We start from the raw sequence: 25,224 nt of genomic DNA, 5'->3' as shown, positions 1-25,224 counted from the left end.
TAACCCTGAGGCCATAGCACCAGGTGTGGTCCAAAGTGAGCTCTCCATGTCTGCGGAGCTGCATTAGCCGCGGTGTTTCTGTCCCTACATCCAAATCTTACAGACGTCACAAGAACCATTTTTTCTCTGCAGTTTTAGAGTTGAGTTTCTCATATGTGGTTTCTTTTTAGTTCCATATGGGGTTTCCCTTTAATTACATACCAAATTCTACGGTGAAAAAGCAGACCCCTTCCCTAGGAGTTTAAAAACAGCGACAACAACCCAGTCATCGTGCTAAACAAGGTAACTGCAGGCAGTGTTACACGGCCCATTGTCACTCTCACATCCCCTGACACACGGGCTCAACGGGCTGCACAGAGTGTGAGTGTCCAAGGGGAAGAGCAGTATTCAGCTCATGACAGGGCTGAGATCCAAGAGAAGAGCTGCAGGAATTCTCGGCTCCAATTAAAGCTCCCAGCTGCATCACTCTGACCAGATCACCTGAGAGAATCTCAGCGGTTACGAGCTGCATCCTTCCTGAGCGGCAGCCACCTCGTCCGCTCGGGGACTCCGGGCAGATGCAAGGGAGGGCAGGCCGGGGACGGGGGAGGTGCTCCGGGCCGAGCGCACGGTCACCTGGTAGGCCTTGTTGCAGATCCCGCAGCTGAAGGGCTTCCCGCCGACGTGGGTCACCATGTGGCGCTCCAGCATGGAGGGGGCGCTGAAGATCTTCCCGCACGTGGGGCAGGGGTGGTACTCCTTGGAGTGCACCTCGTGGATGTGCCTGCGGTGGTCCTGCAGCGTGGGGAAGCTCATCCTGCATTTCTTGCAGTCGTACGGATCCTCGATGTCTGGTTTCACGGACATCCGCGGGGAGAGAGGGAGGGAAAAACACCACGGGCAGCCGTCAGGAAGGCGCGGCAGCTGGGTGCGGTTCCGGTTGCGAGGCTGTTTGGAGGTCAGGCAGGGCCGCACGCTCCGAGGACCAGCAGTGAGTGTGGCGATCGCCTGACCACCCCCCCACCTTTGTCCGGGGAGTGGGGGGGATGCCTCTGAGGCTTCTGTACGAACCCCCTCTGCGGCACCAAGTAGTTAGTCCCCATTCCTCACGTTACATCCTACAAGTTCAATTCCATTTAACTACTTTGCAGGGAGGACTGCCCTTGCTCTTCCCCTGCCTGCGCTGGGCATTTCTGAGTGTTCTCATGTTCTGCAGAGATTTCCAACACACTCCCCAGAGCCTCACTGTTTGCTCTGTTGTCAGCATCTGACTGACAGGAAGGATGCTTCCTTGCTCCTCACCTTGGATTCAACAATAAAAACACTCTCAATGTTTAATGAGTACTGCATGACAGCCATATTCTAAGTGCCTTACAAATATGAACTCACTCTAACCTTCCAATAACCCTACATGTGAGATCTATTATCACCCTATTTTAGAGATTAGAAAAAGCAAGGCTTCGAGAGCACCGGGTGACACAAGTGGGAAATGACTCAACCGGGTGACAGTCGCTGCTCTCACTCCCAAGGCTGTGCTCTGAGCCATCTGCTTAACTAGACACGCCAACTCTTCAGGGAGGCCTCAGAAGTAAGAACTAGCACTGAGGAAGGATACATCTGCCATCCCTGTGGCAAGAGATTTCAGTTTTTCTGAAAGCAACAGAAAGTAGCACATTTTAATAATAAAATCCTTTGCCTACTAGCCAATCTTACGTGTGCACGGGCTCCAATTAATTCCAGAATTTGGACACACGGCAGCACTCGGTATCATTAACTGGTGTCCCTGTGGACATGAGCTCCGAAATCTCAAGTCTACACTGTCTCCAAAGACACGGGGTGAAGCAGTTCTCCATATGCTACGACGCGGGCCTGGGAAACAGGCAAGCAGTGGCCCGAGAGAGGGCCCTGGCCGCTGGCCTGCTGCCAATGACCTTTCCCAGGACACGGAGGTCTTTGGGCTCCTCTTCGTCCTGACAACTGATCAGCCCCACCATCTCCTGGCTCCTAAGTAATGCTACCAGGAAGAGGAGACCAGAGCAGAGCATCCAGAGCAGAACGTCCTTTGAATAGGTCAAAAGGACATCGAAATGATGGCACTAGATCCAAGCCAGACCTCTCATCTGGGCGTCTACTGCAGCTGGATATGGGGACTTGTGAACTCCCCAGGGGAAGGGACTGCATTGTACGTATGTCCAGCATTGCCCCGGGTCCAGCCCCACGTCAGGGACACAGGAGTCCTGACAACAACCTTTGTTGGCTGGCTGATAGTATATCTGAAGTGTTGACATAAAGGCCATGTTTGTGAGGCACTGTTTTTGCAGATAGCTAGAAACCGGTGTGTGGAAAACAGGGGTAGGGAAGGGAGAAGGAAATGCAGGGTACGTGGCACGCCAGAAAGACAGGCTTTGATGGCGACAAATGGCACCTGAGAGGGTTGCTTTTACCACCAATACTCCTATCTGGTGTTTACTGAGCATCTTCTGTGTGTCAGGCAGAGGCGTTCATGCTTCACACGGGATAGACACCTTATTAATTCTCACAGCAATCCAAGGCGGTGGCATTATTACTTTTCCTCATGGATAAAAGGGGCATGGGGGATTGGAAAGGTAAAGAAATCTGTTTAAGGTCTCAAGGTAGTGAATGGCAGGGTCAAGGTCCAGTTCCAGGCCCTTGTGGAGTCGGAGCCCAAGCTCCTAACCCCCCCCACAGCTACGCCGTGCTGCTCACCCTCACTGCAACGAGTCTGCTGGGGGAGACGGTATGTGGCTGCAGACGCCACCCTGGCCACTTCCCGAGGCTGGGATGAGGATGCACAGAGTTTTCTTTGCCTTCATGTGCGTGTGTTGATTAGAAGTGTGTTTTGTCTGTATCAGTTCCGGCAGAAGTGGAGAAAGGTAGGGCAGACCCCACTACCTGAGTGGCTCCAGGGGCACAGGGGAGGGAATATCGGGCAGTAGGCTTCCCAGGTCGGGAGGGGGGCGAGAGCAGGGACCACTCACGACAGTAGATATTAACTCAGACAGCGTCCGGCTGCTCCTCAGGGAAAGGCGGGTAGGACTACAAGATGAGTTGGGGAGGGAGGGGGCAAGCAAAGAGCAGCTCAGTGGACTAAAGGGAATATTCTGGAGCTCTGCAGCCTGTCTGTTACTGAGGCTCTCCTTCAAGCATAATTTGCCTTTGTCAGGCAAGCAGTGCCAGGTGGGCTAAAAAGGAGACAAGGAAACAGCTCGGACATTACACAATGACATGTTAAAAATGGGATTTTTCTTGAAATAGGAATGAGGGACTTGGTTTTGCTGGAGAACAGGGGAGGGGAAGACACCAAGTGGGGACTGGCTCTGGTGGAGTGACAACTTCTGTCATGATCGTTACACGCCTTCTTAGAGCCAGGCCTGGCGCCGAATGCCTGACAGCCGCCATCCCAGTACGTACTGTGAAAGGTGTGCAGGTGGATGGACAGGCCGTTGGCTTGCCGGAAGCCCTTGCCACAGTCCCTGCAGACATACGGCTTGTCCCCAGTGTGGGTCCTCACGTGGCGGGACAGCTCAATGGACTGGGCGAACACAGCATCACAATACTGGCAGGCGTACATTTTCCCTGGAAACAGCACGAGTTTCCTTATTAGAAATAGCACCAAACACGGAAGGCATCCCTAAACACAAGATCACACGGTAAGGCACGTGTCAGGGAATACAATCTGGGAGACGGCGTCAAAACCACATGCAATTTGTAACACCCTGGGTGAGAGGTCTGGGCCCTTCTATCGGATGGCACCTCGCACGGAGCCGATGACAGTGTGGCCTCCCTCCCCTGCGGGATAAGAACAGAGTCCTCACACACAAGACCACCCATCTGTTAACCAGGCTCCTCTAAGTTATGGAAGAGCTCATTCCACTCCCAGAAAACAGACAGATCCTCCTGCCCAGAAACTCCCGGGTCTGGATCCCTGGCCACATGCACCGTGTGGAACCGCGACCGCACACGGAGGTGACAGACGGGGCTAGAGAGAAGGGAAGCCTTCCCCTGCTGACTTGCTATGAAGTTATTATAAATCATCTGGCTTCTCTGTTCCCTCACACACATAATGGGAATACAATGACCAGACTGCCAAAGACTATTGGGAAATAGAGGTAAAGAGCAAAGCTGGAAAACTGGCATGTGTAAGAAACCACCAGACCAGCTGTGCCTCCAGGGTCCCTTCTGGGCCAGCAGAGAAGTGGAGAAATCAGTGAGGTGAGAGTCCAAATCCCTCAAATCCGAGGTCTATTTCAGCTATAGCAATCAACATCGTTTGCATTTTTCACATGTTGGGCTTTGAAATAAGATTTTGTTAGGGAAAAAAGGGTTTCTTCGATCAAGAGTTGAAATTATTGAGAAGCCCAGGACTCAGCCCTTGGCCGCCTGCTTTGTAGATGACCTTAGCTCAGAGCTCAGATACCATCTGTACCCTGAGAATGCCCACAGTCCTAGCTCTGGCTCCCAGCTTCCCCTGTAACCGCGACTTACACATCCAACCTCTTACTTCTGTCCTTCTCTGCGTGGAGCGCACACCTATCCCTCAGACAGAGCTCCTGAGGCTCCGTCCCCAGCACCCCCATGGCCTGCCACCAGCCCCCAAGCACTCCAGTTCCGTCCACTGCAGGGAAGGGCAGGGCCACACACTTGGCTGCTCATCCAGAAACCCCACAGCCGTCCTTAACCAGCCACCCACCACGGGTCCTAGCACTTCTGCTTCAACACAACCCCAAACCTGAATGTTTGATGACTGCTCCCAGCATGCCCTCGCTGAGAGCCCCGACACCTCCACACCGGACGACTGGCTGGCCCTGCCTCCCTGTGAACATGACTCTTCTCTTATTAAAACAGACTGCCGAGAGTGGCCAAAATTAACTCCAAATTAACTCCAAAGAAGTCACCTCCTGCTGCTCCTCTGCTTATAGCTGGCCCATGGCTTCCTGCTGTAGAATCATGGCCCCTGAGGGTGCCCATGACCTAACGCCCCGAAACTTGGGAACATGTTCCCTCATGTGGCAAAAGGGGCTCTGCAGATATGATTAAGTTAAGGGTCCTGAGATGGGAAGAGTATCCTGGATTATACCAGCAGGCCCAATGCCATCATGGCTTCTTTGGAGGAGAGAGCAAGGAGGGTCCAAGGAGGAGGCCCAATGGAGGAAACAAGGACGTGGCCATGAGCTGCAGAAGCCACACAACCTCTAGAAGCTGGGAAAACGAGGAACAAGTTCTCCCCCAGACCTTCCAGAAGGAACACACTCACCAAAACTTTGACTCTTCCTTTGTTAAAATCTCTTTTGGCTCTTTAACCTCCAAAGTGGCAAGGTAATACATTTGCCTTGATTTTAGCTACTGTGTCTGGCAATTCACGAGGGCAGCAACAGAAACCAGCCCACTCTGCGTAAAAACCCAAGTCCTAAAAACAGAACAAACTAAAACAACAACAAAAAGTCCTGACCCTGGCCTCTGGTGAGCTCTCTGGCCTTCTCTCCCACTGCTCTTTCCTTGTCTGCTCTGTTTCAGCTCCTTCTAGTTCTCTTGTGGTGTCTCAAATAGGTCAGGCTCATTCCAGTTGCGGGGGGCAGGGTCTCTGCGCTTGGGATGCTCTTCGAAATCTTCCGCCGGTTCCAGTTCTCACGTCACTCGCCTACACAAGCCTCACGTCTCTGAGGCCTTCTCTGATGATAGCGAACCCTGCTGATGATCCCGCTTTATTTTTCTTCCTAGTAATGACTACTATCTGAATTTACACTACACATTTGTTTATGGTCTCTCTTACCACTGGAAGTGAACTCCATGGCACCTCGGTGCGTATACACACGCCTGGTGCCTGGAATAGTGCTGTAGAAATTCATTTACTCAATGAACGTTTACTGAGGGTCGAGTCTTGCTAAGTACTATTCCAGTGATGCAGCAGTTGGGGGGGCGTGGGGAACTAACAGCTCTACCTCGTGGAGCCTGCATTCTAACGGGGGAGACTGACTAGAAACACGAGAAATTAATGAAGTAGGTAACATTTCCTGCGACAAGCCCTACAGCGGAGAACGAGGCAGGGGAACTGGAGCTGGGGCTGAGATTTTACACGGGGTGGCCGGGAAAGGACTCGCGGGGAAGAGCTGTGAACAAAGACCTGAAGGAGGTGAGGAGGGATGACAAGAAAGCCTTGGAGTGGAGGGAAGGGCAAGAACGCAGGGCCGGCAGGTGTCCTCCCGGGCCGGAGCCTTGCAAGGAGGCTGCAGTCGGGGAGAACTGGGCAAGGGCGAGGGAGGGGAGTATGAGGGGAGGTCTTAGGGGACCCGGTCACAGGGAGCCTGGCAGGCTGGCGTTAGGCCTTCAGATTTTACACAGAGTGAAGTGAAGAGCTTTTGCAAAAAGGTTTTGAGCAGAGAAGTGACAGGCTATGGGCTAGCACTGGAAGGACCACTGGGGCCTGTGTCCCCAGAGCACCATTTAGGGAGATGAGAGCAAGGGCAGGTGGTTCCTACCACGATCCAGGTGAGATGATGGCGGGACTTTCTTTCTTTCTTTTTTTTTAAAGATTTTATTTATTTACTTGAGAGAGAGAGTGAGAGAAAGCACACGAACGCACATAGAGGGAGAGGGAAAAGCAGGCTCCCTGCTGAGCAGGATCCGAGGACTGTGGGATCCTGACCCCGAGCTGAAGGCAGATGTTTCACCACCAACTGAGCTCCCCCAGGCACTCGATGATGGGATTCTCCCTTACACATAAATGTGCCAAACAAGGCAGGGAGTCCTCTGAGAGGCCCTCTCTGACCACGCATCTCCCTGGCTCTGAGCAGGCTAGAAACCCCTTCCCCGTCCTTCCGGCTTGCTGGGGTTATCCCCTATCCCAGCGTCGGCAGCTCTGCACCGCCTCGGTCTCTGCGGCAGAGAAGCCCCTGGCCTGTGAGCTCTGGGGGCCCAGCAGCTCCGGCATCATCCCTTGGCCATGGTCTGACCCACAGCACGTGCTCAGCCAGGGTTTGTCTCATGCGTGAACTCTACCTCGAAGCCCGAGGAACTCCTGGTTTTCTGCCAATTCTGTAACTATAAGGTCACAATCCTACATTAGTTAGCCTCTCTTCACGAACTCTTACCATAAGCGTTTTATGTGCCCATGTACCTGTGTGCTCCTGGTCATCACTCTAGGCAGAGTATGCACCGTTTTTTGTTTCTAATCTACTTGAGAGACATGTCATGCCTCATTCCAAATGGGTTTTTGGGCAGGTGGCCCACTGAGAGTTGGCAGAAAGAATGAAGAGACTCTCGGCACCCTACCTTCCGAGTGCTTCTTCTTGGTGTGGTAGGCCAGGGCGGAAGCCTGGGTGAAGGTCATGAGGCAGTGCTTGCACATGAACGGGCGGTCCCCCGTGTGAAGGCGAAGGTGGTTCTTCAGGGTAGAATTGGCCGCGAACTTGGCCCCACACTCTTCACAGGAGAAAGGCTTCTCGTCAAAGTGCTCTGTCAGTTTGTGGTACTGCATGCCTAGGGAAGCCACACCAGGGGCCAGAGGGATACACGTCATCAATGTGACCACGCCAACGTGAGGACATATAACCGCGCTGCAGGGGGCCAGGCCCCACGAGGAGGCACAGCAGGCCACCTGCACTCGGCCCGCACTCAGCCCTGCTGCTCATCCGCCCACTGGCCCGTACTCCGAAAGTCACCTCGGTCCCTCTCCTGTCTGCATCAGGCACGGAGTGTTCTGGGTGTATTCTTCCCCTCCCCTCCCCTCTCTCTCTTCAATAGGACCCACCACCAAGAGACAGTGAAACAAAACTTGGTTTTATGTTTCATTAGGTTTAGCCAACATCTGGGACGAGGGTAAACAATTCTGACTATCCGACCCAGAGTTTGTGACCTATTTATTATCAAGAAACAAGTGGTATGTGGAAGCCTGAGTTGGCCGTTAACTAGCTGGTTATTGCTACAAGTAACAGCCGCCGCCACTTACTAACTCTACTGCAGGCGCTGTAGGAAGGTGTTTAACTATGTTAACTCTTTAAAACAATTCCAGAAAGTGGGCGCTGTCAGGGTGCCTATTTAACAGATGGGGAAAGGAAAGCTCGGGGAGCTGAGTCCACAGCTCATGCTTTCCTCAAAACACCACCCGCCTCTGTGGGAGCCCTCTGGTTCCCAGGCCCATCCGTAGCCCTTACTGCACACAACCAGAGGCAAGGCCTGGAGCCCACACCACAATATCCGGAACTCCCGCCCTCTGAAATCACTCTGCCTTCTTGGAAGTACCTGAGGCATGGGCAAACTCTCTCCCACAGAGGTCACATGTCACCGGCAGCCTCTTCTTCTTCTTCTTTGGGATATCGGGATCTCCTCCTGCACCATGGGCCTCCAGCTGATGCTTTTCCAGCTCCTTCTTAGAATCCTTGGTCTCGTTGCACTCCTTACACTGCACCTGCTTGCTCTTGGCCACCCGGCAGCGCTTCATGTGCACCTTCAGACGGCAGTAGAAGTGGAAGCTTTTGTCACAGGCCTTACACACGAAGCTCTTCTTGGCAGCGTCGGAGGAGGCAGACGTGTCTTTCTCTTGTCTCTCTGGCAAGGAACCAGTCTCTCCTGGACTGCTCTGTTTCCCAGACTGGCAGCCTTCCTCCGCTGGCTCGGCCACCTTCTCGTCTGCTCTGCTGTCGGCTTCGCGGTGACACTTAGTGCTCACCTTCCACCTCTCCCTCCCTCCACTTTCCTGGGTAAGGAAGCCTGCAGATGAGAGAAATCGCACGGCTCTGGAAATTCTGCGCTTCTGCTTTGCTTCCTAATCTTTCCTAGAGAAGGCTGCAGACTAGGGCGGGACCCTCTAAAACTCTGGAATGATACTACTGTCACCTTCACTTTCCAATACACACCCACAGCATCGGCTTAGATCTAAGCCTGTGACCTGTGCAGGTACTGAGAGCATTTCAAAGTAGTGAGGCAGCGATGGACGAAGCCGTCTACGAACTACTGCCTCTTCTCTGCAGGACGGACACAACCTGTTAGGAAAAGCCTAACAACAGGCTTTTCCCCCAGCGCACCTCCCCAGCCCCCACTCTGTTCCTTACCAGCGTGTGCTAACTCGTGCATGACGGGCTGCAGGTCTGGGAAAGATCTGTGCACGGTGCATAGGAGGTGACATATTTCAATGGCCGAGACAGATTTTTCCATGGCTCTGCTCAGCACTACTTTCAGGGAAGCTTCAGGGCTCGCCGTCTCCGAGGAAATGCTCAGAATCTAAATGAACACCAGGAGACAAAGGTTTGTGGTTAATATCAGCAGTTTTCTCCGTGGTTCTCAACTAGGGGGGAAAGAAAGCGAATTTGAGGAAGACACCACTCCGTTTAGAACAGATTTACACGTCTTGTGATGAATGGAAGGGAGAACACTCCTTTCCAGATAATAGGGAAACTGGCAAATTAAGAAAGGAAAAGGAGAAAAGGCAGACCCAAGTCAAGACAAATGTGCAAAAACAAAGGTACCAGAGCAAGGAAACGCTGGGCATTTTCTACGAGAAGCATCTTCTCAGAAGCCAGGAGTCTCCAAAAGAACTTTTCTAGATCTCAGTATTAAAAGCTTGGAAAGCTACAGGATTTGGTAGTTGGTGGCTCTGTCCCGAAGATCAAGATAATTTCTCATAATATGTAATTGTCACAGTGTCTGGAAGTAATTCTGCATGATCAGTGGCTTCACATTTTTAGACACTTAGATGTACCCTTTTAAACATTTTCTTTCATGGAAAAAAAAAAAAAACTCGACTTTTTAAAGAAGGTTCAAATAGGGGCTTTAAAGAGGCCAAGAATTTTATTTCAAAGCCATCCTCTTTCAGAATGTTAGTGCGATCAGCAGAAAGAGTCCATACACTAAGAAAATAAAGCGAAACCAACCACAGATGGCCAAATGGAAGTTTCTTTTGGGAAGATATTTTATTTCTGCTCTTTTCAAGTCTATCTAAATAAACCTGATGTCCCTGGAGGTAGGCCCGAGGCTCATTAGTGAGGCTCAAACTCATCAACTACAAGAGCTCCGTCTCTAGAGCGCGAGGCGTGCCGGATAGAGTCTCGCAGATGCGTGCGGCTCGGAAGGCCCGCAGAAATCCGTGCCACTGTCTTCCCATCTGAGAGTCAGACCACGGTGGGGCTGTCACCTGTGTGGACAGTGCTAGAAACCTGCCCTTCGGCACACCTTCCACGCCTACCTGGATTAAAAGGCACATACGGGGGAACCTGTAGTTTAATTTAACCCCCTTATAATTCTTTCCCACTCGAGATGCCCATGATCCTGAGCTGGACATCCATGGATCCCCCCACCCAAGTCCCCACCTGGTTTTTCTGGGATGCTGGCCACACTGAAAAGCCTTACAGAAAATGAGCTGGCACTACGTGATACCCCATATGGGCAAAAGCTTTGTTCTAGCTATGTTTGTCTTGGCTCTTCCTAGATGCCAGACCAATTTTACTTGTCTTCCTCTGAAAGCAGTTACTCCATAAAACGTGTTAGGGAACAGTTATCATGGTTCCCTTTGAGTTTACCTAGGTTCAGGTAAATGAAATACATCTAAGTTTGAGCCACATGAGCCTGGGTTCAAACCCCTGCTTCCGCTCTGACCAGCTGGAGCGTCCTAGAACTGTTACCAGACCCCTTAGAGCCTGAGTCCCTATTCTGTAAACTGTGGGTGACATCCCCTGCCAAGCAGGGCTGAGAGAATTAAACAACAAAGAAATGTTGGCTCAGCATGGAGCTCGGCGTGCAATATGCACTCTGCAGAATCCAGTGCCTCCCTCAGGAATGAGACCATCCCAGGCATGAGCCTGGTAGAACTCTCTGGAACAACAGGCTTTTCCCCCACCGCACCTCCTTCAAAGCCTCTGCCAGCAGCTCCTCCTCCACGGTAAAGCCCTTGACTCCCGTCCCTTGCTGGATGGCCTCTAGGATCAGTCTGCGATGCCTCAGGATGGCTTCCAAAGCTGCACTTTCTGGGTTGGCCACTGAAAGAAAGGGGGATTGAAAACTCATGAGTGAAACCATGAGCACCATTTTTCCTTCACCTTTTCTGACTGTGAAGAGTGAGAATACACTTCACTGATCCTTCCCGGAGCTGGGAGTGGGGAAAACGGCAAACGGTGCTGTACTAAGCATGTAATTAATATCAGCTTAGCATAGTTACTGCGTATTTTATTTTACGAGGTTCACAAACTCCCGTGTCCTCAAACAAAACTGCCAGCCCTTACTTGCAGTGGTAGGGATGTGGAAAATGACCATGAGAGCTCCTGGGGCTGCTGCTCCAGGGACCAGGAGAGTCCCTGCTACTCTCCAGCAGGGACAAGGCTCTGACAAGAGACCGGGGGGCCTACCTGCCCGGAAGAAGGCATCGGCACCAGGCTCTCTCCGTATTTCCTCCATGAGCAGGTTCAGCGGGCAGGTCTTGGTCTCCTGAGCCACCAGCAGCACTTGCCAAATGGCCATTGCAGAGAGAGTCTGCTTTTCTAGAACTGCTGACATCAGAGAACTGAAACCACCCGAGCCAGAGTCACGTTTCACAAGCTTCTCCATGACCTTCAAGATGTGGCACAAAAATACACATAAGGGACCCTCTAGCTGCCAGCCCAGCTGCAGAGCTGTGAGCCTGAGTTCTGGGCCACAGCGGACATACTTCTGGGGAGGGGTTTCTCAGCACCCTTCACCTCTCAACCGGAGACTTTTGTACCCGCCAAAGCTCTTCACACTGCCCTTTGAATGCCTTTCTTATTCCTGCAGAAATTAAAACCTCCGACTTATGACTCTGCCCTAGAAAGCAAATCACCTTGTTTTTCCTTCTCTATGGACCTCTTAGCATTTTTCAACATGGCTGTGTGTATATATTTATGTTAAATACAGGTATAGTTTTGTGTTTTTTTAAAATTTTATTTATTTATTTGACAGACAGGGATCACAGGTAGACAGAGAGACAGGCAGAGAGAGAAGGGGGAGGTAAGCTCCCTGCTGAGCAGAGAGCCTGATGTGGGGCTCGATCCCAGGACCCTGGGATCATGACATGAGCCGAAGGCAGAGGCTTTAACCCACTGAGCCACCCAGGCAACCCCCTAGGTATAGTTTTAAAGTATGTATATATGTCCATCTTTTTTCCTTTTCCCATTTTACCCAACCCCCCTCCCCTCCCCCCTTTTCTCTTACCTCTCTTTCTCCACAGGCTAAACCCTTCACATGTGAGATCATTTTTAGTAATATCTGGTTGTCTGTGAAAATCTCCGAGAGGTTTTCATGATACCGTCTCAACAGCTCGGTCCCATAATCATCAGGGCTTGCTTGGACTGCAAGGATATTAGCAAAACAATAATGTTTGCTATAACAAAATGTCTTTACGGGCTTTTGCTACAGAGGAGTAGGGGAGTTACAAATGACAGAGAAAGAGGATTATCACACAAGAGCTCTGTCTCCTCTGGAAGGCAAGTTTGGCTCCCGGCTTGGGGCCTCATACATGTGGGTTCAGATCTCCTCTGGTCTACCCTAAATCACTTGGTGCTTCAGGGTCGCAAAACCTCTCACACTTTGAAAGCCAGTGCCCAGCAGTAGAAGCCAGTGATAGCTCAACAGGGAGGTAATTAGAAGGCGTGCTTGTAAGAGACTCATAGACACGCAGATTCAAGGGGTGTTACTCCTCGAGCCTGAGGTTAAGGACCCATGTGGCAATCCAAAATACTAGCAGACGTTCAGTTGAGACTCCAGTAGGGAGACTGACCTGTTGTTCTTCATGCCCTTTGAGTCGATCTGTTAGGGACTCTCTTTTAAAAGGTCACACTTAATTTCAAAGGACGAAAAACAGAAACTATCATGCATTTCCTTTAGTTTTATAAATATTTAAAAACGTATTCTCCTCTTTGGCCCAGTTCGCCCTGCTTCTGGGAATCAGGCCTTACGAAATGCTCTGGAGGCAAAAAAATCTGAGTGTGAAGATATTTGCCACTGCGTTACCTGTGATGAGGAGGAGGGAGAGAACACCTAATGTTTACCGAGGACCTATAATTTGCGAACTGTTGTACATATACTGTCTCCCAGGAGCCACAAGAATGAATGTGGCTCACCCCCATCGCAGGAAAAAACGAGGTTCAGAAGGGTTAGGGTCCCTAGGCTCAGGGTCACACATCTACAAAATAATCAGGATACAAACCCAGGTGGTCTTGACAGCCTAAGCGTTACACCCCATGTGCCCCTAAACAGGGCAGGAGTCTTACACAATATGCGCCCTTGTGATGGAAAACTACAGAGCCTTCAAAATACAGGGTTATAGAGCGTTTCCTGAAATGTGGGGCGGAATGTTTATGTTATACTGTTAAATGAAGGAAATTATAAAATTATAAAATACAGTAGAATATCTCAACATTGGAAAAATAATGTGACAAATATGTTAATGCCCCAGTACGGACATAATCAAGTTGGGAAAGCTGGAGGTTGTTTTCTTCTTTATTTTGTAAACTGTTCAAGTTTGTATAGATATTCATTGTTTCTAAAAGCTAGAAGAAAGTTGTTTCCTTTTCCAACTACCCCTTTTCTGAAAACCACGTTGGTCTCAAGGGCTCTGGGATAAAGGAGAACTGGCTAGACTTGGCACATTTTTCGAAGGACTGGGACAGGGACTCACTGCCCCGGACTGAATGCACACGAGAGGTGTGTAATTCTGGGGCCTGCCAGAATGAACCAGTACTTGCACGGGAGTGGGAAAATCAAGATCGGCGTCTTTGCTGCTTGGATTTAACGTGTCCAAGCCACACGCTCTGTGAGTCGGCCTGCTCCTCGGCATTCCTGGGGGGCTGGGGGCCAGCCGTGGGACAGCCACACCTTCACAAACCCTGAACCGCAGGAACATCATGAGGACACCTGACCAGCAAGAGCCGTGCTCAGATCTCCGATCTCAACTCCAGAACTACGGACAATCGCTGGTTTCTGCGGCGTCTCTAAGCATCACCTCATCTCCCCAGCATGGTGCCCAAAGGGTGTTTAAGCTCTAATTTTCTGTGGGAGAGATTCCAGTCCAGAGAGCCGACAATTAACGGATACCTGCGGTGCCCTGTGAGGTGGCTAATCTCTGCAAATTCTCCAGCAGAAGGCCTAAGTTCGGGGACGCAGGTTTCACAGCCTGAAGGAGCTTTACCAAACTCTCTGCAGTCACAGTCCTGTCTTCAGACATTCTGTGCAGCAGCTTTTCCATCGTCTCCTTGGGTGTTCCGCCCTCGCAGCAATTCAGGATCACCTGCAGTGGCGAGCAATCAGGCAGACAGCAGTTACTGGCACTTCCAAGTGCATCTGACACGCGGCCGGTGAACCCAGTGAGACGGCAGCACAAGGCGCCTGTCCCCGGGTCCTCCTCTGAGGTCTCCAGCACTGCTCTTCCCAGAGTCACTTCCTTGTGCTGTGGTAAAAGGCCCACGTTTTCTCCAAACCGAACAGCTCTGTGAAAATCCCTCCTCCTCAACTGGAGGTCTGAGTAGACTCCTTGTCCCCCTGCCCCCCACCCCCACCATTTGCATTTAGTGAGAAGATTCTTACAGGAAGCCCGCATGGCAGCGCAGGGAGCCCAACTCTCACCGGCATCTTCAGACTGGGTTTGTTTAGGAAACTGAGAAACAGGCAGGCAACTAACGAGTACAGCTACAGCTACAGCGGTTTTAGACTGTTCGATAACTACGTGATAGTGGTAAGGCCAATCCCGTTATTTTACTTCCTCCTACTCATTCAAACCTTTTCATAGCAATTTGAATGCCCAGGTAATTTACACATTAGTCCATAGCCACCAAAATAACAGACTTAAAGTGCATTTCTGGATAATTTTTCTTGCAGATTCTGTATCTTCGATCTCTCTCATCAGTGCCACATACGCGGCTCCAGTCACCATCCCCCGCTCCCACCCCACCTCGTTCTTCCTTGGTGTGCCAGAGTCAGAAGGGCACAGGGCTCCAGCAAGAGGGTGAAGGATAAAACCCATGACTGTTATTTTAAAGAGATTTTCCTATTACAATAGAACTATTTCCTAATGGACTACAACACACTATGTGTAACTTGGCTCTTATGGTGCCCATAACATGCGAGATTATTTCAACACACAATCTACAGACTCCTAGTAACCGAATTTTGAGCTCTCCTTCAGAAAAATACCCACTTTCAGGAGCAGTCAAGCAGATCAGTCCCAGAAGCATGCCAGAGGATGCCATTATCAAATTAACTCCCATTTAAAAATAAATTTAGCTTTAAAACCAAATTAGTTTTATGTATATGAAAGGAATATCTATATTACATATATGAAAGGAACACATACATTATATATTAAGCTGTCATATTCATCAGTACAGAACACAGTCATTCTCTTTGCTTAATGTCTAATATAACTAGATTCCTATTAAATGAATCATAATTTAAAATTCAAGTGCCTGTATCTGAAAACCACTCTGATTTCAGTGCTATCTCTTTGTTCCTAAGCAATGACCTGATACACAATGAGGCAGCCATGTACTGTCAACAGTGGGTAGGGGCCTTAAAGCCAGACAGGCCTAATAGGAAACCCAGTCCTAAAATGTATAGCCAGCATGACCTTGGGTGAGTTCTTCTGTTCTTTGAACCGTATCTTCCTCATCTGCAAAAGCAGAGAACAATACCAACGCTTGCACACTTGTTATGAGGAGTCTCTAAAGTGAAGCTGCTATTTGTAGAGCCTGACATAATGTCTAGGACATTCGTGATCTTTAAATGACAGTGGGTACTGATATCCTAAGGCAGCTGTATGTACAGCGGTAAGAGAATGTGCCGTATGTCCACGTCTGAGCTCTAGCACGGGCGCCCAGCAGCTGCGTCTTTGGGTAAGCTGCTTCACCTTCCTGAGGGTCTGTATCCTCATCTTTAAAATGAGGGTACTATCTGTGCCTTCATCGAGCTGATGTGAGGGCAGAAATTAATGTTTAAAACGTCCTCAGCACACTGCTCAGCACACAGTAAGCAGTAAATTAACGACTGTTGCAATTGCTATTGTTGTATGTTTCCAATCCTGAAGTAAAGACACATCTATTTACCATTTCTTACAAAACCCAGGTATGTATACACAGGGGCCGTGGTGCCTCAATTAGCGTCATCCTGTAACAGGAGAGAGTTCTAAAAGGCCCAAGTGCGGGGTGCCTGGGCTCAGTCGTTCAGCATCTGTCTTTAGCTCAGGTCATAATCCTGGGGTCCTGGGGTTGAGCCCCGCAGTGGGCTCCCTGCTGTGGGGAGAGCCTGCTTCTACCTCTCCCACTCCCCCTGCTTGTGTTCCCTCTCTTGCTATATCTCTCTCTCTGTTAAATAAATAAATAAACTCTTAAAAAATAAAAATGAAAATAAAATAAATAAAAGGCCCAAGTGTACGTTCCACGTGATGGCCACACCCTGTGGCCACTTGATCAACATTCACCTCTACATTCCTGCTTTATTGTTTGGCTTCAATTTTCACAAGAAGTAGCTAATGAAGCTCTGGTAGAACCCCAATTCCAAGAGGTGTTTCTGTGATTTATAACTAATTTATGTTCTTCTGCTTTAGTCCTTTCTGTCAAGTAAACTGAAAGTGACAGAGGAAAATGACAGTGTGTGGTCTGTCTTGGTGCAGAGAATGAGGCTGAGTCTGGGCTCTTCCTATAAATGCTGTTTTACCAAGATAATGAAACAGTTCAAAGGACACATTCAATCTAGCTAATAAGGAAAAGGTTTGAATGAGTAATCGAATGAAATCCCTAAACAGGGAATCAGGTACTTCTAGAGCTACAAGCAACTTACTTAAACTGAGTGCCTAAAATTAAATTCAGTCTTAAGCTGAAGGAAGCTTAATCTTATTTTGTATATTATCTTTCCCTAAGGAAATTCAAAGGAGTTATAATTTTGGGAATTTATAAAGTATAATTTTAAGATTAAGGATTGTTCCCATTTTATATGAAAAAACTACAGTTTATGACCAGTGAGAAAAAAAGAATTCAGGGGCGCCTGGGTGGCTCAGTGGGTTAAGCCGCTGCCTTCGGCTCAGGTCATGATCTCAGGGTCCTGGGATCGAGTCCCGCATCGGGCTCTCTGCTCAGCAGGGAGCCTGCTTTCTCCCCTCTCTCTCTCTGCCTGCCTCTCTGCCTACTTGTGATCTCTCTCTGTCAAATAAATAAATAAAATCTTTAAAAAAAAAAAAAAGAATTCAGAATCCAGTCTTCACTACTGATCCATGCAACGATCCTACCACTGCTTTCTAAACATTTTCTCTTCCCAGACATGTAAGCCACTTCCCAGAGTTTTAAGAATTGATGCCACAGAAGTTCTCTGTCCCTATTCCTTCCTTCCAGATATAAAAATATTTTTAGCACAAAGTTGAAATCAATAACACCAACAAATACAGTTATCTAGTTGACTTGAGAAGTCATGCCAGCAGTTTTATGAGGATTTTAGTAGCTGGCTGGTGGGAGAGTAAATTGGTACAACCTTTCTGAAGGGCAATTTGGCAATATATAGCAAACACCTGAAAAATTTCATACTCTCTATTCCAAAATCCTACTTCTTAGAAAATTACTCGAAGGAAAGAGTTTGAGAAGTATGCAAAGATCTGTGTGCAAGGACGTTCTCTACATCATTTACCACGGCAAAAAATTGGAAACACATGTGCAATAACAATCAACGAATCATGGTGTGTTCATTACATAAAACACAATGCAGCTACCAAAATCCATTATTATAGTATGGAAATGTATTCACAATGCATTAAATAACAAACCCAAAGGTACTCTGTATAAGCCTATCCCAGGATGACTCAAATGAGAAAAAGTGGGAGCATGTGCTCCAAAATGTTAGCTGTGATCATCTCTGAGTGGTGAGATGGTGAGGGATTATAATTGGGTTTTTTTGCTCACTTCCCCAATTATTCCTACAGGTGAACAGTGTATCGTTTCTATAAAGAAGAAAAGAGTCAAAATTATAATTACAACTGTGTCTAAACGTTTTCACTCTTGGAGCAACAGTTTCCTATTAGCAGCCCACCAGGTGGGAGCAGGACTATCCACCTATCCACGTATCCAAACATTTCATCGTAGGACAGTGTGTGAGTCCCTCAGCCAGCTGCTGCCAGGGGCACAAAGAGACATGTTCAAGAATGTGAATTTCTGGGTGCTTGCTATGCAGTAGGTACAAAAACACTGCAAGGGAAGAAGTGCTATGTGCCACAAAAGAGGTTAAAAAAAGGGCTACATAAACTCAGGAGGGAAGAAGAGGTGCTGGATCCCACAGTTACCCTTTTCTCGGTGTCAGGCAGGAATTCCTCCGTGGCTGTTTCCAGGAACTCCAGGATAGGTCTCAGCTGTGTGACACCCTGGATCAGGTCCTCTTTGTGTTCTAGTAACAGAGCAGACAAGGTCTTTTCCTCCTCTGTGCTCCCTGGGGCGGGGCGGGGCGGGGGGAGAGAGACAGAGAGATGCACAGGAGAAGCTAGTCAATTTGAAGAAAATGACAGCATGGTTTGTCAAGAGAGATCTAACAGAATAGTAAAGTGATTCTCAGCCTATTTTGAGCACCCGAATGCAGAATCTCTTTTTGGAGAGGAAAATACTTTATTATTCTGTTTAAACTCTATGAAAGGAAAAAATGTTTCATTTATCTGTCGAAACACAAAGCCGTAGAGCCAGCCAGAGGTTAACTTCTGCTTGGCAAGGCCACTGCTTTGTACCTAACCCAAACGAGAGAAACTGCAGTCGTCGGTGCTGCCGGCAAACCAGTCTGCCCTGGGCACTCAAAACACTGACTGGGATGTGTGGCTTGTGAAGGGCAGGAGAACACGGATGGTCTTCTACTTCAAGGAGTCAGATTAGTTAACTAGGGGCCTGAAATGTAGACTCAAATTCAGGCTGTATATTTGTCATCACCAGCTTCTGGAATTATGTGTAAAACTGATGTGAAAATCACTGAACGATAACTAAGCCGCTGAGGAAATGTATCACTGGAGCAAACCTGACAGCATCTTTCCAGAATAAAACTCAAGCCACTCAGGTGGACGGGGTTTTCTCCTACCTTCTGGCCGCACTGCATCCACACCTTTTGCCTTTCCGTCTAACAACGCTCTCTTTACTGCGGGATTGGAATCTTGGCACAGCCTCAACAGTGACACAACAGTCTGAACGTCCAGGCTCTCATCTCTGACTTTATCCAGGATTCTCTGGAATGCTGAGTGTCCTTCTTCACCCTCAAGACATCCCATTATAGTCTGGGGACACAAGCAACCGGAAAGAGAGATCAACCAGCCACAAGAACCCCGTGCTCCTTGGATCTGGAGAGTGAGGCCCTCTTTGGCCTTTCCTGGTATTTGGCATCCCGACGGCTTCTGTATCACGGCTCTCTGCCTTCAGAACACTGAAGCATTCGAGATGGATAAGCACCCGCCTTTCTGATCCCTCCTGCTCAGCCTTCCTCACTGATTCTCCTTCCAAATCCCTACCCATAAGCAGTCCTGAAAACTGATCCCAACTTTGTTCTCCTGTATGCTCTCCCTTTGGAAAAGCCCTTACATATGCAGCTTTCATATAACCTCTAGGCCAATAACCCTGAAAACTAGCTCCCCAATCTTCAGCTTTCTATTTAAATCTAGAGCCACACAGTTTCTACTAGAAATGCCTTATCCTCCAGAGGTCTCGGCACTACATGCCGCCATCTGGACTCTTCCAACCTGGAAGTACTAGAATACCAGCCACTCCAGTGGTGAAATAAACAAAATTAGCGGGAGGAACGCTGACTGGACGGAAGGGTCAAAATTTCTGTTTTAGCAATAAGGAATTTATTTTTAAAAAATCTAGAACTAAAAGTTAATTTCATGTGCACAGCCTTTATATTTCTACTTGGCAAAACTACAACCTACCTTTGATGTTTTTTAGTGTCAATACTGTAAAAGAAGAGCTTCCTCACAAGAAAGCGAAAAGTTATGGTTTTCTGCACACACACACACACACACACACACACACACACACACACACAGCATGAAAGGATCTCATGAATATCTATACTTGCAAAGTTCAGGTAGGCAGTTCTTATAAATTCTGGTAGTAATTACAGGTTTAAAATTTTTGTTCAGAGAGATTTTTATCTTTCTCTCCTCCTCCCAAAGAAACAGGAATTAGGAACGAGTTAGACTGTGTTTCTTGGCTTTGCTTGAGCGTGCTTCCTGATGGCAGAATGGACATGACATATAAAGCCAAGGTAAACTTAAAAAAAAAAAAAAGCTTCTTATGATTTTTAGTCATGTACAAAAATAAATTCAGATAAAGCCCAGTTTAGGAATCTGTATTAAGTAACTTCCATGAACCTGAGTAACTCATGTTGTCTCCTGTTTGGAAAATAATAAACAAATGAAATACCAACTCTGCTGAAAGCTCCGTTGAATGGTTTTCAGTCGCCTTTATTGAACCTTCCACGCTCTTGTTAGTCGGCCTAAAATCTTGTTAAGGAGTGCCTTTGCCCTGACAGCAGCAGGGACCTGTGGTAGGCGGCCTCTCAATACTTCACAACAACCCTGCCACCAGGCATTCATGCCCTTGGGCTGCATCTGATGTCGTGCTTCCAAGGGAAAGAACATGGCATGAGTAATGGGGGGCACTTCGGAGGCTCCGTCACCGTGACTTCCTTCTTGTCTGCGGGGGCATTCTCTGCCTTCACTCTGGAAGCAGGCTGCCATGTTGTGAGCTGCCCTACAGAGAGGCCCACGTGGCAGGGAATGTCTCCAGCCAATACTCAGTGAGTGAGCTTGGAAGTGAATCTTCGGAACCCTGCCAACAGTCACACGAGTGTACTGGGAAGGGGCCATCCCTCGCCCTGCCCCACCGCATCCTGAGTTGTCTGTGGCCTTGGCTAATAATACACACCCTGACTACAGACCTGCCAGGGACCCTGAGCCAGGGACTCAGCAAAGGATGCCTAGGTTCCTGACCCACAGAGATGGTAAAAACTGTGTGTGCTTTCAAACTGCTAAATGTTAAGAGTAATTGTTATGCGGCAAGAGATACCTAATATAGACGCTCTCAATGCTAATGCCGTCAGTAAACAGGTTTTTCTCTCTTTATTTCTCATTTCCTTCCTCCTTTTCTTCAATGCATCTTAACGGATACAGCATTTAGCCATCTTCGTCTGCCCTACGCCAGTGTGCTTTCTCCCGAAGCTCTGAGCATCGCGAATCCACGTCTCGCAGGACCCAATCTGTCTGGCAGCATCATCTGAGCCGGTGGGGAAGGGACGCTTTCATCCACAGAGGCGTCTGATACGCTTCTCATTATCCTCTCTGCTGTCTCCTCCTCTGCTGAACTGCTCAGCAGTGAAATTAAAACATTTGTTAACTTCATTGCTCAGCAGTGACGCCAGGGTGTGACCATCTGGGAAGGGGAGCAGGGGTGGGCTGATGAAAGGGCCAGGAGGGAGCAGTCAGCTGCCTGGACAGCCCTGCTCTTTGCTCTTTCTTCCAGAACCTACTGGGGACCTGGCACCAGAGCGAGTGTTTTAACTGTTATTCCATCAGCCCCCTAAGCTGCCTGGGGCTCCGCCATGCAGTGAGCCCTTTTCTGAAATAGCCCATCTGCCTAAACAGAGGGCGTCCCATATTGCGGCAGGCTGAGGGTCACTGACTGCTACATAAGATGTCAGCCCAAAACAGAGTTTGGCTCTTTAAGCAAACATTTGGAATTCCTTTGATTCTTAGAGTTAAAGGTACTTCGGTAAATTCATACCAAATTATGGTCACACGTGTGATCAACAGACTTTGATTTATGAATGAACTATAGGTCAATATACTTAAGGATGGGACAATTTCCTTTCCTTTAAAAATTTAATCTTTGCCTTATACTAAGGTCTTTGGATTTACTTATTTTCCCAACTGTCTGCCTACTGCCTTTGGATTCGTTTGAGTTATGCTGTGTTCTTATGCGTTCACACCTTCCCTGAATGCCGAGGGCCAGCCAACGGCCCTCGTGACCCAGACCGGAAGAGCCGAATGCCATCCCAGACACTGTGTCCGTGCCATCTACGGAACTCCTCCCGTCGGTCCTAGGAGGCGTTATTACCAGGGCTACTTTTATTCTTTTTTTTTTTTTAAGATTTTATTTATGCATTTGAGAGACAGAGAATATGAGAAACAGAGGGAGCATGAGAAGGGGCATGATCAGAGGGAGAAGCAGACTCAACCATCGAGCAGGGCGCCCAATGCGGGACGCCATGCCGGGAGCCTGGATCATGACCTGAGCCGAAGGCAGACGCCCAACCAACTGAGCCACGCAGGCGCCCATTGCAACGACTACTTAAATGAAAGTCAGAGAGGTGAGATCTCATGGCCAGTAAGCAGCGTACCTGGGAGGAAACGGTAAGTCAGTGGAGTAGGTCAGTGGAGCTTACTCTACTGACTTAGCACCCCTTTCACTAGTTGCCACCTCAGATTTTGAGTGTAACCGAATCCACTTACACTGCACTCTCCTGGACCTGCTACGGTCAACGTCAAGTTGAACACTGGGTCCTATCTGGACAATTGACACCATTCCTCCTGGTCCTGGAGATTTGTACATAGACAGGTACACTGGTAGGTGCTTCATAAATATTTAACTGAATGCAATTCTTGCCATAAAACCAAAAGCCTTTCTATCGATGGTTGCATATGTTAGATGACATAATTAGCAGAGAGAAGATATGGAAAAACAACTTACTTCCATTTCTCATAGACCTATAAAATGAACCCTATTAGCTCACTTCTCAACAGGGTTACCCTATCCTGTCAGTGAACATAGTCCACAAAACACAGACCTGTACTTTGTGACAACTCTCCAAAGCAGTGACATGGTCGGAAACATCAGATTCATACAGGAGAAGAGGCTTGTTTGCCTCTGAAACAAAGTTGAAAGAGAAAAAAAAAAGCTCCTAAGTCTTAAGCTTTGGGAGTCTTTCTAGAACTTCAGGTGAAAACTGGATCAAACAGCAAGGAAATCAATAGTAGAAGTTATCTCCTAATTCTAGTCAAAGATTCACTTTGCTATATACACAATTAAAAGCAGGGACATGGCTAGGAATAAAGAAAGAAGACAATTAAAAGTTCCTGCATAAAAGCTAAAAAAAAATTATAAGCTTGCCTTTAAACATAGGTTTTGCTCAGCTCAGCCAGAAAGCCTGTTAGGTCAGTATCTGCTTTCTCTAATGGGCAGGGATATTACACCGAGATAAAGACGGGCAGAAGCCGCTTTCCCATCCCAGCACCCAAGAGATTTCTCCTTAATCAGTTTTGGCTTTGGTTTCACACAATCCAAGCGGCCCAGCCTCATCCTGTGTTGTTGCAATCACTGCTTAGGGAATGGCTTTGCCACCTTTCATCATTTATCTCAGGAAACAAAATAAGCAGGACACTAGTTCACGGTGTCCTCCTGAAACTCCATTCAGGCCAGGTGCACACCTTGTGTCTGTGTTTCAGAAAAGAAACAGGCTAGTCCGTGTCAACTAGAACACGCTCAGGCCTTCACAAGCCTCCAGATTTCACATCTAAGCACAGATTATTTTTAATGTTAAGCTGTCTTTTTAATGTTATGCCGATTAACCAAATAACAACAACAAAAAGCATTTCAAAGCTCCTTAGGAGCTAAAACTCTTTAAAAAGAAAAACAACAAACCCCCAGCCTTTACAATTGGAGCTGAAACGCAGACTGGTGTTTCAAGCGAGCAGTTTGCAAATGCTTTCAGTACTGAGGCCTTTTGGGGATTTCCATAGTTTGGTGACTCCAAAAAAATAATTACATATGTGGCAGGATTTCTCTGCTGTCAAGACACTCTATAGGGATAGGGATCCAGTTTTATTTATACGTGTCTTCCTAGCAACCAGCTCAATGCCTGGCACACACCAGCTGCTCAGTAAATATTTGCTGAATCAAGGCGTAAGTAAAGAATAACACTTGGGAAAAATGTGTACATGGTGGCCCCTCAAAACAGCGAGGTGCCAGCACAGACACTGTGACATCTGCCATCATACACTAAGAACTGTGCAAGCCATTAACTTCTCTAGCAGCGCTTCTCAGAAACAGATCTTACTGATATCAAAACAGCAACACGGCAGCTTATTAAAGATGTACATGCCCAAGCTCTACGACTATCAGACTCTCTCGAAATGAGGCCTGGAGGTGTACATATTCATGAGTGTACTGGATGATTTTCATATACACCGAACCACTGTTCTAGAGACTGATGGCTGTGAACCAGGCACTACACCTGCAGTTCAGTAAGGTACTTCCAAGTGGATAATGGTCCCTATTTGAAAGCATGACTTGCAAATCAGGCTTAAAGTAACAGCAATCCATCTCATGTGTCAGAGCAAACGACCGTGACACTAAGATATTATAAGACATTAAGTAAAAAGGGGTTTCAAGGTCAACTAAGTCTAAAAATACTAAGTTAACGCATAAACAAACAACAGCAGTCGCCACCAATTGAGCTCTTTTTCTCTGTGCCTGGTATTTTAGTGTGAGTTTTCCATCAATAATCTGTATTAGTTTCACAATGATCCTGTGATGTAGGTGACAACATTCCCAATTTACAAATTAGGAAATTAAGGCTTACACAGATTAAGTTGTTGGAGGTCACAACACTAGCAAATGATAGAGCTGAACAGCTAACTGTATATCCACACAATGGAACTCTGCCCAGGTCTAAAAAGGAGTAAATAAGCATGGATAAGCCTCAGGAGAATTATGTGATGGCAAGAAGCCAGATGAGAAAGAATATAGACTACATGACTCTCTATACATAATACTCTAGAAAATGCACATTCATCTACAGAGAGTGAGCAGGTCAGGGTCACCTAGAGATGGGTGGGTTGAAAGGGGCTAGCGGGAGGGATTAGTAAGCGCCTAAGGAACCTCAGGGGTGATGGGTATGTTCAGTATCTTGCTTGTGCTGATGGCTTCGGGTTTTAAAACTTATCAAACTGTATGCTTTAAATATATACAGCTTGCTGCATGTCAACCATACTTTAATAATACCGTCTATAAGAAAGTTAAAGGAGAAAGAGAAGTACTGGGCCCAAGTACAAAGTCTGTATTTTATTTAATGGAATCGTATGCTCTTCAAGTATTTTTTTCTCTTTTTCTTTCTGCAGCTGAAAGGTACTATGGAATGTAACAGAATCAGTTTTAAATACAGCCACTAAGTGATTTGTAGGGCTCTTACTCTGACCTCTAAAACCGTGGAAGAAATAACATA

The 25,224-nt window shown here is 47.9% G+C and overlaps 1 protein-coding gene across 11 annotated transcripts in view; it reads right to left on the bottom strand.

Moving 5' to 3' along the window:
- Positions 1–25,224, bottom strand: part of ZBTB40 (zinc finger and BTB domain containing 40) — a 73,966-nt gene that overhangs the window by 8,723 nt on the left and 40,019 nt on the right. For 4 of the 11 annotated variants that reach the window (XM_082688058.1, XM_082688062.1, XM_082688063.1 and 1 more), the window contains 11 exons: positions 19,030–19,222; positions 18,257–18,399; positions 14,035–14,227; positions 12,154–12,290; positions 11,334–11,535; positions 10,834–10,967; positions 9,048–9,216; positions 8,239–8,706; positions 7,270–7,476; positions 3,412–3,576; positions 616–830 (listed from right to left, as the gene is read on the bottom strand). In XM_082688058.1, coding sequence (XP_082544184.1) covers positions 616–830; positions 3,412–3,576; positions 7,270–7,476; positions 8,239–8,706; positions 9,048–9,216; positions 10,834–10,967; positions 11,334–11,535; positions 12,154–12,290; positions 14,035–14,227; positions 18,257–18,399; positions 19,030–19,222 — 2,226 coding nt within the window. The remainder of the gene's footprint in view (positions 1–615; positions 831–3,411; positions 3,577–7,269; positions 7,477–8,238; positions 8,707–9,047; positions 9,217–10,833; positions 10,968–11,333; positions 11,536–12,153; positions 12,291–14,034; positions 14,228–18,256; positions 18,400–19,029; positions 19,223–25,224) is intronic. The other 7 variants (XM_082688065.1, XM_082688068.1, XM_082688066.1 and 4 more) reach the window with 3 other exon arrangements.

Source organism: Mustela nivalis (genome assembly GCF_964662115.1).
Source record: "Mustela nivalis genome assembly, chromosome: 10".
Taxonomy (NCBI): Eukaryota; Metazoa; Chordata; class Mammalia; order Carnivora; family Mustelidae; genus Mustela; species Mustela nivalis.
Note: the sequence above shows the minus strand (reverse complement) of the source record. Positions and strands in the feature narration are given on the sequence as shown.